This window comes from Protopterus annectens, chromosome 7.part0 (assembly GCF_019279795.1).
Source record: "Protopterus annectens isolate FY-2018-M chromosome 7.part0, PAN1.0, whole genome shotgun sequence".
NCBI classification, from domain to species: Eukaryota; Metazoa; Chordata; order Ceratodontiformes; family Protopteridae; genus Protopterus; species Protopterus annectens.
In genome coordinates, this window is record NC_056739.1 from 1,063,416,876 (window position 1) to 1,063,432,944 (window position 16,069).

The following is a 16,069-nucleotide window of genomic DNA, read 5'->3' on the forward strand; positions in this document are numbered from 1 at the left end:
ACAATGAAAATTAAAACAATCTTAAAATATACCCAATCATTAAACATAAAATCACTATCATACAAAGGATGTTCAAATCATTAAACCTGTATTATGCATTCACTTCCCTACAACCTATCCACCTTAACCCCAGTCTCAAAATTAAATTGAATAACAACATGATTAACCTAAACAATTATCCCCTCCTCAAGAAACTATCTGTGATATATTTCCCTTCCAGAACAAAACTGTCATTGAAATGAGAATACAATTAAAGCTCCCTAAAAGCTGTTTAATCATTTTAAGGCAAATCCGAGACCTTAGCCAATACATCATAGACATCCTGATTTTATTTTTATTTTATTTATTTTATTTTACATTTGTTAACTGGGAAAGTCCGACTTGGAACGAAGCCAGTTTTCAGCAGAGGCCCGGGGAGAAAGGCTCCAGATGCATGTCTTTGTAATGTGGGAGGAAATCGGAGCACCCAGAGGAAACCCACACGAACACAGGGAGGACATGCAGACTCCACACAGAAGGAACCCCAGCCAAGAATCGAACCAGAGAACCTCTTGCTGTGAGGCGACAACTCTACTGTTGCACCACTGCGCCATCTGATATCAATGCAAATGACATTCAAACCTGTAAAACCATATAGAACCTCCTATCCTCAAACAAAAAATGCTATCGAACTCCTCCAAACTTATTCTATCAATCAAAATGCAAAAAGAAGTTATTTATTCTAGTTACTGGAAGGAAATGGATCAATCACAAACAAACAAATATCTCAAGCTATCCAGCTTACCTCCAAACTTATTCCCCTTAAAAAACTTAAATATACACAGATCATGATACTTCATAATGCCTATCTTACTCCTATCATTATAAATAAAATATAACACCAAATCGTCACTCAATGCAGCCAGTTACCAAGAAACAGCAATGTGAAGTAAAAATGTTTAATAATTCCACACAAAAAGAGAAAGAGAAATAGTCACAGTCAAGCGCTTTCATCATAACAGACTTTTTCAAAACTGTGCAATAATCCTAATCCACTCTTTAAATACACAACCACCCTTACATATTAAATTAATAATCAGTTGAGTGGTTAAATAGTAAATAAATTAATTGACTCATTACAAAAAAAAACAATTAACTAAGATATATGACATACCATAAAAAACATTAATGTATAAGTAAAATAAATAAGCAAATATTGGCAGCTAAATCGCTTTCTTCTTTGATTCAGTTAAAATAATGTAAGCGGTGAGGAAGCTATGCGGCAGAACGGCACCCAAATGGCGCCAAATTTAAATAGTGCTGGTGCGTAAATGAAATTCGCTTATCCTTACCAAGCGATTCTCCCTCTAGCACAATTCAGCAGTCCATACAACAGCAAATGGTTCCAATAGATACAAATCCACTGAATACAAATGAAACGAAACAAAGGCAGTATTCACTTCACCTGTGATGCACCATGACAAATACTAGTCAGGAATCGCTTGGTAAGGATAAGCGAATAAGCAAATTTAATTTATGCACCAGCACTATTTAAATTTGGTGCCATTTGGGTGCCGTTCTGCCGCATAGCTTCCTCACCGCTTACATTAATGTATAAGTGTATAAATACTCCTAAAAATACACATCTAAAAATTACACATTTAAAAACTATTTTTCAACAAGTTCTTGGGCAAATAGGTATTTGACAGGTGGGAAGTTTTTCCCCCATCCACTATAACTTAACCGCCCTGAATCTTAATTCAGGCTTAATGCTAATGTGGTCATTAATACCTGGGGCTGTAGTAGAGTTCAACCGAAGTTGCCAACGCATTTCTGCCCTATCCAGTTTATTACTCCAATCAACCCCTCTAACATCAGTACCAACCACCTCCAAAATACCAAAGTGAAAATAATGTTTAAGGTTTATAATTATATGTCTGTAAAGTGCGTTTTTATCATCCTGATTATTAATAGCATATAGATGTTCATAAATTCTTCTAAGGAACTTTCTTTCCGTTTTGCCAGTATAAAAATCACAACACACCTGACATACGGCTAAATAAACCAAACCATTGGTATTACACGACCCTGGAGCTAACCTAACCATAAAATCATTGAAACCTAATCAAACCCTGGGAGTTGTGATAATGTATTTACAGTATTCACAAGCCCCACATTTTTTAGTTCCCTTGGTATTTTTATACCTCATATTTTTTTTAGTTCCCTTGGTATTCTCATATCAGTAGGGTGTTCCAATAAATGTTTCAAATTAGGGTGAATCCTATAAGAAAAGTAGGTAAATCCTCTAAAACTGCCACCATTTCTGAATTAGATTTAAACAACACCCAGTTCCGTTTTATAATATCTCTAATAATGTGTGAAGTGTCCCCATAAGTCAACACCATTGAACGAGAAAAATCAGGGCTTGAATGGTGTCTAGGTTTCAATTCCTTATCAAGTTTAGTATCAAGTAAAGGTTTATATCTTTTACCCCATTCACTAATAACCTGGTCCTTGATATTTTCCACAAAAGTCTTAGGATAGCCCCTAGCTAGAAACATTCTAGAAAGATTAACCATTTCTAACTTAGCAATCTCAACATCAGAACACATTCTTGCAATACACACCATTTGTCCCTTCACAATATTCCTCTTCACAAAATTAGGGTGACACCTCCGAAACTCCAGGTAATCATTTGAGAAAGTGGGCTTTCGGTACATACCAGATCGAAAACATTTCTTATCCAAATCCTTCCAGATATTCACATCAAGATAGTCAGTCTTGTCATCACCATAATTACCAGTGAATTTAAAAAAAAATCACGCAAATTGTTAAGAAAGGTTAGGAATTTAACATGTTGGTCCCCTCCCTTCCAAATGATGAAAAGGTCGTCCAAAAATCTAAGATATACCACCCAAAGATCCACAAATGGGCTGTTGAAAATAAATTCACTTTCCCAATGGTACATAATTAAGTTAGCAAACAAAGGTGCACAACTGATGCCCACTGCAATACTGTTTGTTTGGCGGAAAAATTCCCCTCCAAAACTAAAAAAGTTGTTCTTAAGAATGATCTCCACCAATACCATAATAAAATTAATCATGGTATTTCCCAATTGGGTCTTCTTGTTTAATACATCATGGAAATATTTCAATCCTAATTCATGGGGTATAGATGAGAATAAGTCCACCACATCTACTGTGGAGAAATTTACCTCCTCACTATAATACTCATCTTTAATTCTACTCAAAAAATCCCAAGAATCGAGAAGAATATAGATGATTTCAGCTAGTGCTTTCCGTACCACCTGGTCCACAAAACCCCTAGTGGGTAGGTAATACTATTCTGGCTAGAAATTATAATCCTATATGGGGGATCATTCATGTTTTTATGTGTCTTTGGAATACCAAAGGCCACCGGAATTGTAGGGTGCTCATTGTATAAAAAGTAGTGAGTCTCCTCATTAATAACTCCCTGGAATAAGGAATCATCAAGTAACATTTTTATCTTCCTGTAAGCAATGTTTATTTTATTTTTAGAGACACACTGGTACTTGTTCCCCTCTTGTAACAAACCAAATATTTTATTGTTATAATCAACTGTATTAACAATAGTCATACCACCACCCTTATCTGGCTTCATAAATCTCAATGTGGACTTACTCCTGAATTCGTCCAACAACTCTTTCTCTCTCTTAGACAAATTAAACTGTGTGTGCTTGTGTTGTTTCAAAGTTTGGTGTATCTCTTGGGAACATATCCTATCAAATGTCCCTATTAAAGGGTGTAGAGGTGGATTATAACAACTCTTCTTTTTTATTTTTTTCTCACCACCCAATGAAGGGTTGTCCCTAAATACATACTTCAGGTTCAGCTTCCTAGTATACATTTTAAATTCTGTTAGAGTGATACAAGCATCTTCCTTCCTAGAGGGTACAAATTTAACCCCTTCATTAGTAGTGGAAAAAAATCTTTGTTTATTTCAACACCAGCATAATTAAAATGTTGAAACCTTGGTAAGTATAGAGAATCCCCCCAAAGGAAATAATAATACCATTGCCATCAGTCGTTTTTAAATCTGCGTTGGGTTTAGTGGTTAGTGGTAACTGCTCTTCCTCCCCTGTCTCTGGTTCCAGTAGTTGTTCACCCTTCCTCCTCCCTGTGGGCCTAAAAAAAATTGTTATCGTTCTTAAAATTATTTTTGTTTTGAAGTCTTTCAGACCTCCTAAGTGGAGGGTATTCCTGATCATATGTGGGGGTGTTCCTACTAGTCTCCCTTTGTAAAGAATCCAACCTACCATTATGGTTGTCATCGCTTTGATTAACTACTTTATCTTCGCCTACTTCAACATAAGCCTTAGGTAAAGGGTAGGCCAAGCCGTTGTTATATTCAAATTCATCCCTCACCAACTTCTTTTTCTTTCTCTCTATGTTGTTTAACACCTCATGTTCAACCTTATCAAATACTTTGTTGTATTTGCCCAAAAAGTTGTGAAAATTAACATTGTTTAAAATACTATCATTAATTTTATCAGTTTCACTTAATAGCTCATCAATCTTCTTGTTATTCACCCTAACAATAAACTCCATCAGTTTTATTCCTTGGCGATCAAACATTTTTAATAGTTCATCACATTCAGGCTGTCCCTTTTTAATTCCGTTATGGAATCTATAAACACGCAAACCTTTAGGGACCCTTCTTTTGCACACACACTCTGCAAGATATGCGTTGTCACACTGTAAATTCTTAACTTTAGTTAGGTTTTTGTTCTAGTGTGACTAACTTTGTTTCCCGTAAGTCATTGTCCTTAGAAGAGTTTGTTTCAAAAAGTACAAACTCGTTTTTAGCCCAGTCCTTAAAGCAGTCATTGGTTTTAATACATTCTTGGATTCCGTGTGAGGTGCTTGTAATTCCAGCTCCCCCTGAAACTAAAGCATTATTATCCACCATCGACAACCCTTGTTTCATCACATCGGAGCCAGATGATGACGCTCCACTTGTCTTCCTCTGTTGACGTCCGCCCGTTCCTTTGAAGCTAGGAGAACCTGGGTGCTGTAGTTTAGAAACAATCTCTTGTAGTTCAGAGACTTTGTTGGTTAAAGTTAATATTAGTTCTAAAAGATTGTTTTCAGCCACATCCTCTCGCTGCCTGCAAGGAAAGGGCATAGAATCATAATCGTCATCGTAACACAGTGGGCAAACCGTTCCCTTCCATAACAGTCCAACAATGGAATAAAGTGTGACCTGGCCACGGTACACCAAAACAATACCAAGAACAAAAAAAGGTGTACAGAGTGACAAAATCCATCTGTAACACCAAATCATTACTCAATGCAGCCAGTCACCAAGAAACAGAAATGTGAAGTAAAAATGTTTAATAATTCCACACAAAAAGAGAAAGAGAAATAGCCACAGTCAAGTGCTTTCATCGTAACAGACCTTTTCAAAACTGCTCAATAATCCTAAACCACTCTTTAAATACACAACCACCCTTACGTATTAAATGAATAATCAGTTGATTGGTTAAATAGTAAATAAATTAATTGACCAATTACAAAAAAATTAACTAAGATATATGACATACCATAAAAAACATTAATGTATAAGTGTATAAATACTCCTAAAAATACACATCTACAAATTACACATTTATAAACTATTTTTCAACAAGTTCTTGGGCAAATAGGTATTTGGCAGGTGGGAAGTTTTTTCCCCCATCCGCTATAACTTAACCGCCCTAAATCTTAATTCAGGCTTAATGCTAATGTGGTCATTAATACCTGGGGCTGTAGTAGAGTTCAACTGAAGTTGCCAACGCATTTCTGCCCTATCCAGTTTATTACTCCAATCACCCTCTCTAACATCTGTACCAACCACCTCCAAAATACCAAAGTGGAAATAATGTTTAGGGTTTATAATTATATGTCTATAAAGTGTGTTTTTATCATCCAGATTATTAATAGCATATAGATGTTCGTAAATTCTTCTATGGAACTTTCTTTCTGTTTTGCCAATATAAAAATCACAACACACCTGACATACGGCTAAATAAACCACACCGTTGGTATTACACGACCCTGGAGCTAACCTAACCACAAAATCATTGGAACCTAAACAAACCCTGGGAGTTGTGATAATGTATTTACAGTATTTACACGCCCCACATTTTTTAGTTCCCTTGGTATTTAAATACCTCAGCCTTAGACCTCAGACCTTAGCCAATACATCATAGACAATCCTGATATCAATGCACATGACATTCAAACCTGTAAAACCATATGGAACCTCCTATCCTCAAACAAAAAATGCTATCTAACTCCTCCAAACTTATTCTATCAATCAAAATGCAAAAAGAAGTTATTTATTCTAGTTACTGGAAGGAAATTGATCCTCCAATCACAAACAAATATCTCAAGCTCTCCAGCTTACCTCCAAACTTATTTCCCTTAAAAAACTTAAATATACACAGATCATGATACTCCATAATGCCTATCTTAATCCTATCATTATAAATAAAATATACCCAACCACCTCTTCATTCTGTTCCTATTGTGATAATCACAAGGCTGATCTACTCCACATCTTCTGGAGCTGTAAGTGCACCTACAAGCTGTGGTGCTCACTTAGAGTCCAACTAGAAAAAACGGGCTGTGAAAAGTCAACCTTATCTTGGAAACTAGCTCTCCTACATATCATCCCCGCAGGCCTGACTAAACTACAAAACACTAATTATTAATAACACTAGTTTCATTACTTAAATACAACATTACATTACATTGGAAGGATAGAGCATCACTCACATGGGAGGGTTTCAAACAACTAGCTACCAAACACCTACTAGCTCACAAATATTTAACGTACACTCAGAAATCCCACACTCACTTTACAGAATTTTGGAAATCCTTTTTTGAACATATTCTAGTTTGAAGTTGGTATATATAATCAGTGCTAGACATTTGGCATATGTGTAAATAGTTCTTACTGTTTTGCGTTTAAGTTTTATGATTCAGCAATGTATTCTCTGGTCATATTACTACCTGTCTGTTAACATTGCTGTGTTTCACTGTATCTGTTTTCACAAAAAAAAAAAAAAAAAGTTTTTGTACAAAAATTCTCCTGACTGCATACTATGCAAAACTGCTTTCTAATATAACATGCAGTCTACATCATGAAAATGTTATACAAGTATTAATAAGAACAAGGACTGTTTTACTTACAGTTATTTCTTTGTTTCCCTCAGTTACCTTCTAAACATTAATGACATAAATTGTGGTATATGCTTTACAGTTCACCCACAAGTTTAACATTCAACAGAATTCCAGCCTTTTTCAAGCTTTTTTTCTTTTAAAACCACATTTCACATGTCAGTTCCTATATCCAGTGAGATTGATGCCTTGTAGCCTCCCAGTTAAATATTTACTTATTTCAGTGTTGCTGATCTTCCTGATCATCTCAATCTCTTCACCACCATTCTCTGGTTCAAGTCCAAGGTACTGCTGATTGTTCTAGTCAACTCATGTGATTTTTCTCTGTCTCAAGCATTTTCCTTTGAAACTGTGGAAAATGTTTCACTGGCAATGCCTCTCTATGGGCTTTGCTGTCAGAAGAAAGAGAAACAGAGTCCCTTCCTGCTTGCTGACTCACACCTTGTTGCATATAATTTTTATTTCCAACTTAGACTGCCCTGCATCAAAAAACGGCTTTGTTCCTCCAAGAAGAATATTTTGAAGACAGCTGGATACAACTGTGTGAATCTCGCATATGCCTGTAGGCATTCTGATTGCTGGGATAAACTTCCTTCTCTTCTGCTTGATATACAGTGAATAATGATTTCCGCAAATAATCTGTTATCTCCAATGTTTAATACTTTTCCTTTTTGACACAGGTTTATCAAAATCAGCTATTTCTGCTGATATGATTACATCTTGACTAATATAGGTCTTGGCTGCTTTCTCTTGGCCAGGTTTGGAGCTTATGCCTGATGTGCTGTTTTAATTATCAAATCCATCTGTGGAATAGTATTCCAGCTGCTTATTTGTTCTTTCAGAAATTAAACACAGTCTGTTCCTTCCAGTTTCTTGGGTACAGCAGAAAATTTCAGGTTTCCTTGCATACTCTGTTTTCTGACTACTGCTTCTTGAGAAGCCTTATATTCGGTCAGCCTTTTCTTCATTTCATCCTCTGAATAGCTAGTTAAAGCTTCTATTTTTCTAGTGTTTCATTAATGAAGTTGATATATTCCTTCAGTGTTTCATTTATTTTGATTACCTGTGAGTTGATTTGATTTATGTTTTCTTCTGAGATACTAGAAGCCATCTGCTCTACCAAAACTGAAACAAACTAATTTTTGCTTAAAAATTGCAGGATTCTTCCCAGTCAGAGTTTTCTCTTCTCCTTATCTGGTTCATTTTGTGCTATTGTTTCCTAGTTTCTTCTTTGCTAACATCAAGGCAGTATAATTACTAGTCAGTGCCTGAATTTTACCCAGACTGACTCTTTCAATGGCCATTTTTTGTCAGTTTCTGTTTTCACACTGGGAGACCTAAACTCAATGTATTGATCAGTGTGCAGTCATTTCTGAAGTTCAGTCCTTTTTACATTTTGGTGACTGCCCAGATTGTCTTCCACATTATAGATTCTCCCACTATAACCGTGACAACCACAACTCTTCTCCCATTGTGTCCCTTTTGTCTTGATAAATAATGCGGCATTGGTTTTACAAATTGTAGTTAACATAATAATCAGTTTCATTAGCCACTGTGGATGAACATGCATGGATAATTGAAAATGTCTCCATTGTTCTGCCGCAAAAGTATAAAAGTTTATATTACATTTTGTAAGGGGAAGGCTATCCTAGTGTCCCTAAAAACCTCACTTATTTACCAGTAAATAGAAGTTTTGTTTGTGTTTAGTGGGGGTTAAGAAGACTCTAGACCATTCAATAAGGTGTAAGATAAACACTGTTAATTAATTGTAAGTCTGTGTTCCTGCTGCATAACAGAAGTTCCAGCAATAACAGTTCTGTAGTATTCATTTGTGTACTATCTACAATATATAATGTTATTTAGATCTTCTGTATCTTTCTGATCTTCATTTTGCCTCATCATGGAGTTAGATTTAAAAGAGTTACTCTAAAAAACATTATGCGATAAACAAATATACAGATGTATGTATGCATAAAGTAAAATACCAGTTTAGAGTCACATGTACCGAGCGGCAGTGCCATACCGATGATGACAGGTGCAAAGCCATTTTGTTTGAAATATATGAAAATATTTAAATGTGCACAGTATTGAGAAGATTTCTGTTCATTTGCCTTTGACACAGGCCTTCTTTGACTAGGCTAAAGCATAGTAAAGAAAACCTTAATTTTATGATTTTCCTTAAACATAGTTGTATGACATGAACTTTGTCTGGCCATGTACTGCTGAAGGTTAAAGCTATCAGCTACTAGTAATCTTCATTTTAAAGTTCTGGGTTTGATCATCTCATTCAGTACCTGCATGCTAATATAACATTTAACAAATCAATTAACCAGTCACACCTGATACGATACGGTTATGCCATTTGGGTCTAGCCCATTAACAATAAAAGAAAAGTACCTAAATAGACCATGGATGTATATGATGTACCAAGGGCCGTGTTATCAAGACGAGTTGCATAGTTTGTACCTCATTTTGACTTGTTTTTTGCCTATGATAAGATATGCATACTCTTGTGAAAGTTTAACTTGACATTAAGCATCTGTTTTTTCTATTGTTTTCAGTGGTACTTCCACGTGTAGAGACTGACTATTGCAATATTTATCGGCATCTCTGTGTTAATGGGCGCTGTATTCCTACTATACAGAGCTATAGATGTGAATGTAATAAAGGATTCAAACTTGACAGCAGAGGAGAATGTATTGGTAAGCAATTTAGTGTTAAATGCATATTCAATCTTTGGTTTGTGTGTGTGTGTGCGTCTATCTAATATATATATATATATATATATATATATATATATATATATATATATATATATATTCATGCAGATGAATATGTATTTGTCCATCATATGGATCATGGTGCATTGTGCAGATGTTCATAATGTGACTCAGTTTTAGGTGGATGCATAAGCAAATTTCCTGTCCTGGTCTTTTTCAGCAGTTGGACAACGCTGGAGGTACATGGATTCAGTGTCAAGCTATGGCTATTAATGGAAACCCAACTATAAAACAGAAAGGCCAAACTGCTATGCTTCACTAGTTCTTTGTTTTCTGTAGGCTGTATCCTTGACAATGCTAAGTACAGAGTTTCAGGTTTCTCTTTTAATACTATAGAAATTGGTATTTTATAGTTTTATATTTTTAGCAATAACATTTCAAGAGAACATTACCATCAGGTGTACATGCTGGTGTCCAGTTCTGTTAAATTACTTTAATTTACATTTTTTATGTAGAAGAAAATGTCATTTCTGATAATTGTAAGCACATTTCTAATTTTAGTAGGAAACTCCAAAAATCTTCACCCCAAATGAAAATGAAAGAAACTGAAAGAAAAGAATGGTATAATAGGATTACGGAAAAGTATTATAGGATATATCCAGGGAAGGAATTAAATATAGAAAAAAGAATGCTATCACGGCAAGAATGGAAAGATGTAAGGAAACTATAGAGTGCCAAGATTTGTTATGGAGGGTGACTATACAAAAATTACTGGTAAAGGTGAATATGCCCTATAAAAGCATAAAAGATAGTCTGTTTACATTGTGGTGATTTTGAAACCAGTGAACATGTTTTTCTAGAATGTAAATAGTTAAAATGTTATGGAAAAGATTATGGATATGAATTATGTGGAAGGATTTAAAGAAGTGAGTAATTTAAATATGGGTATGATTGAATATGGGTATTGCAGAAACAAAAGTAAAAATGAGGTTGAAAGAATTGATAACAAATGTTTTGTATATTAGGGTTAATTTGGAACCTGAGAGTGAAGGAAATTATGTTTAATGAAAAATGGGACATGGCCATGATATTGAAAAAGATAAGGTTTTGGTTGTGGAAATTGGAGTGGGGTGTTAAAAAAGTAATATGCAAGTCCTGTATGTATATGATAAAGTAATAACTAATAAACACGAAATCCACAGGTACACGGAGCCCAAAAGTCAAATCCATGAGTGACTTTATTGAATGAAGCGCTTTTCGTTGGCATTAAAACGCCAACTTCATCAGATTCAAATCACTAAATACATTCAGACATTTAAATAACTTTATCCTGGTCATATGACTGCCATCAGCTGCCAATAGAACTCATTTAAAGCAGTCAAGACCTTAAAATCCAATACTTAAAAATTCACTTTCGCAACTATAAAAGCGAAATAAAACATAACACCTTAACACCATCCATCAACATGAAACTTTATAAAATACCTTTAATACAAGTAGAAAATCTATTTGCATGTTTGCACCACTTTAACAATAAATATATGTATATATAAATAAATATCTATCTTACCCACTCCAGTCACTACCTGAGTAATGACTTAAATGCTATAAACAACCATTAATTTCATACTCTCAACTATACAATCCGACCCATAAATGTTTTGTTATAATGGATGTCAGTAAATGTAAAACTACTATATAAACATTACTATATCTATATTAAACCTGCACATATAATAATGTTACTAACGACACAAATAGTCTTGACTGAATATCGAATATAGCTAGAACTATGTAAGCACATATACAATAATATCAAAGACAAGGCAATGACAATTATCTATTCAAACTCTTTAATTTTAAGAGGCAAGAAATATTACAAGCCTCGTTTAGTCCAGGGCTAAAAAACATATTTAGTCTAAGCTGCCATAGTAATTCACACTCTTCAAGGAGTAAGTTAAATGGCCCACCCCTGGAATCCATACAAATTTGATCAATGGCTTTAAACAAAAAAGTGTGGTTGTGATACTCTGCAAGGTGTCTAGCTGACGGGTTCTCACCTTTCTTCTTTGCTATGGCATAGGTGTGTTCGTAAACCCTATCTCTTAGCCTACGTTCGGTTTTCCCGACGTAGAAGGCTGGACATAGCTGGCATCTTGTGATGTAAACCACAAATTTGGAGTTACAATGGAATTTCTTCCTTAGTTTGTATCTCCTACCATTGATATTAAAATTTTCCCCTGTCTCCATGTACGTACACATCTTACAACATCCACAAGTGGTCATTCCTACTTGTCTAGACAGGGGACCTATAGTTTTTCTTTCCAATATGTTCTTTAAATTTGCTCCCTTCCTAAACACGAGTTTCAGTGACTGTCCTAATTTATTTGCCAGGTGTTTGTCGAGGGAGATAAAGTCCCAATTTTTAGATAAAATAGATCGAACTACATGACTATCACTACTAAAAATAGTAATGAAACTCATTATAAATTCATAAGTCTTTTCTCTCCCATGTAGTTCTTAAACAAGTGAATGCCCGTTGTTGATGTCACCTAAGCCAAGGACCTCTTGACTTGTTTCACCTAAAGTATTGTTATTAAGAAGTGGTATGATCTGACCAGTTAGTCTGTTGTTACTGACTTCTACTACTAAAGATTGAACTAGGTACAGTGGATAACCCCGTTGTTCAAACATACTACTGAGTTGTACACATTCTTCTTTAAAATCTGAGTCCAATCTAACCATCCTGGCAGCTCTAATAAGTTGTCCTTTGACAATAGAGCGCTTTTGGTAAAAAGGATGCTTACTCGAAAAATGGAGAAACAAATTAGAGTATGTCTTTTTCCGGAAGATTTTTGATACGTATCTTTCATTCAAATTATCTTTAACTAGTTTACAATCTAAGTAGTCTATACATCTTGTGCTAAAGTTCGATGTAAATCTAAAAAATTCTGTAGTTGAATTTAAATAGGAAATGAACTGTTGGGCCTGTTGTTCATTGCCTTTATACATGACAAAAATATTGTCCAAAAATCTCGTATAAAATACAAGGTTCACCCTGTGTTGGGAATTTTTGAAAATAAATTAATTTTCCCAATATGCCATTACCAGATTGGCAAAGCTGGCTCCACAGGGTGAACCCATAGCCACTCCACATCGCTGTAAGTAAAACTCGTTGTTAAACATAAAAAAATTATTAGTTAAAATAATGTCCAACAAGAGTTCTACCAAATGGATCTCTTCAACTGGAGCATTTTTGGACTTCAAAATGAGGCTGACCCACTCAATTCCCTCCATATGTGGGATTGATGTATAAAGATCTTTAACATCAATTGTTAAAAAGTTATCGTTTTTGTCAAACCTCAAGTTATTTATTTTGTCCAAAAATGACCATGAATCTTTACAGAACTGTGGTTCTTACGATATATACTTTTTCAAGATAGAGTCTACTACTTTAGCACAGGGATATGTAATAGATCCCCTTCCGTCAATCAATGGTCTCATGGGTGGATCTTCCAAGTCCTTATGGACTTTAGGAATTCCAAAGAGTACAGGGATTTTAGGCCATGAAAGTGTTATATAATTGTAGATGTTAATATCAATCAAGGACTCAATGAAGAGGTTGTTAAAGTAACTCAATACGGATATATGCAGTATTAACTTAATTAAGGGAAACATTAATGTATGCGTTACTGTTCAACAGCAAAGACATCCTGTTATTGTAATCATCATAATCAAAAATAGCTACCCCTCCCCCTTTATCAGGTTTTACCACTCTTACTGGTGATGACCTCAGTAACTGTAACAAGTTTTTTTCTTGTAAGGAAATGTTTGAACTCGTACCCATCTCTTTGTTTTTGTTTTGTTTAAGAAGGTAACAAAGTCCAACTCACAAACTTGTTCAAATATTCTCGGATTTCGTGTATATGATAAAGGAAATGTAGAAGGAACATGTGATGTATGTCTTTTAAATATTGTATATAGTGTTAAGAAAAAAATGTGTATGTGTGTGTGTATATATATATATATATATATATATATCATGTAAATAAGCAGAAATGTAAATAACTCTGATTGTTTTAATAAAGGACTCCAACTCTTTTCAGTATGTACCATGGAATTACATCAACTAGAGCTACAACCATATCACTAACACCTATGTGACGTGAAATGTCACGCCTGTAGTAGCCTGCGCACATTGTTACATTCCAACGCATTTTCTAATAAATCAACTTAAAAACATAACACAAAGAAATGCAAATATTTTGTGAATAATAAAAGCTATAAAAATGGTACAAACATCCAGGGCTGGTCTTATTGTTTTGGGGCCCCCTGGGCACTTCCAGTCTAAGTATCACTCCATCACTGGCACCCCTCCTAAGCAATCTCTTAGTTAATGCTGCAAAGTTATAGGAGTAGTGCACAGACAGACCTATAGCTACAATGCTGTTACATTCTGATAGGCCTATGTACCATGCTATATTTGCGCCTCTCACAAAGAGACATTCACAGTTAACTGACATTTAGTTGCAGCATTGATATATTACAACAACTCTATGTAAAGGGCTGGACCTGGGTGAAAAGGCACCCTAGGCACTGAGTACTGCTTCTTGCTGCCCCCCCCCCACACACACACACACACAGTCCAGTGCTCCCCTTTGTTTTCCCCCTATCTTGGGAAACTCACACTATGCACAATGCGTTTTTCTTCCTTTTCTCAAATTTTTTTCAAGAAGCCATGAGTTTCTATATGGTCTAAAGTGAATTTTAATTTTTTTTTTTCTTTTTATGCAACCTTTTTATCTAGTGATGGCTGGTTAGATGTTGGCATAATGGTTAAGATGTTTACTTTATAAACACAAATTACAGGTTTTGATTCTCATCCAGGGAAGCATGGACAGGTTTAAAAGGCCAACTGGGGTCAATAGCTTAGTAATCACCTGTGAGATGGTAATCACCTATGAACAGAAATTATGATTAAGGAAAGAAATTCAGTGTGTTACTGTTCAACTTCAGTTTTCTTTATGTTCATTCAGCTCACCTTTCCTGCCCAAAACAGTGCAGTAATAACCACAAAGGAAATAATTTAATTAAGCTGGGCCCCCCAGAAACCAGAGATAGTCTAAGATACATTTTAGAGGATTTCCCAACCATTTAATCCAATGGTGGCCTGAACAAAAATTATGAGTAAGAAAATAATTTCAGTCTTATTTTTGTTTTCCTTTCAAGGTAGACATAAATTAATTGTGCCCAAAGCTTAATGTTCACAGCTGACAAAATAGTATCTCATAATAAACTAGCAAAACAATTGTTGTGTTGTTGTGCGGATACACAAATCCTACCTGGGAATACTGCCTAACACCCCCCCCCCCCCAAAAAAAAAGCCAGTCACTGCCTGTGCATCCATGTTGTTCAAATAGCCACAGTCATGTATTTTAAGTGACACTTCTCATATGTATAGGTTCATAGGATGATACTAGGCTATCGGCCCTTATAAGCTTAGCCAAGAATTTCGCCCATGTTCCCACAAAGTCAATATCAGTTTCCTCTATCCAGCAGGGACACAGGTGGGATCCCAGGGGTGTATTTTCTGTTTCCTATCCAGTCGTCCAGGTTCCTCTTAAAGAGGGTTAGTGAGGTACTCTGCCTTTCCAGATGTACTATTCCACCAGTGGGGGAGTCTTTGGGACACAAATGTATCCCACCAACAAGTTCTATTAATGTCACAGACCAGGTTGAAGTCTGAGATGGCCTTGAATGCCAGACACAGGTCACCTCTGAGCAGTCAGCACAAGACTGAGTAGAGGGACAGGGCTTTTAGCCTAGCTGTATAGAATAGGTGTTTGAGACCCTGGATTTTCCTGGTCAGGAACCTCTGTGGTCTCTCCAGCTGCTGCTTGTGGTTGGCAAGGTACATGATGAAAGGGCCATTGTACTGGATAATGGATCTGATAAGGGAGGAGTACAGGGATGTTATGACTTCCTTTTTCAGGGATGAAATACCCTTACTTATGAGGTGGGCCATGTAGAAAGCCTTCCGTATAACGGAGGCAATGTGGTAGTCAAAAGTCAGGTTGCTATTAACCTGGGTGCCATGTCCCTCACGACTTATTGCATTTTTAGTACATCATTAATTAGTGGAGACACCATTTTCCCCAAAGAGGA

The 16,069-nt window shown here is 35.6% G+C and overlaps 1 protein-coding gene across 3 annotated transcripts in view; it reads left to right on the top strand.

The window, feature by feature from the left end:
* Nucleotides 1-16,069, top strand: part of FBN1 (fibrillin 1) — a 4,097,759-nt gene that overhangs the window by 1,098,838 nt on the left and 2,982,852 nt on the right. For all 3 annotated transcript variants that reach the window (XM_044077620.1, XM_044077621.1, XM_044077622.1), the window contains exon 12: nucleotides 9,746-9,886. In XM_044077620.1, coding sequence (XP_043933555.1) covers nucleotides 9,746-9,886 — 141 coding nt within the window. The remainder of the gene's footprint in view (nucleotides 1-9,745; nucleotides 9,887-16,069) is intronic.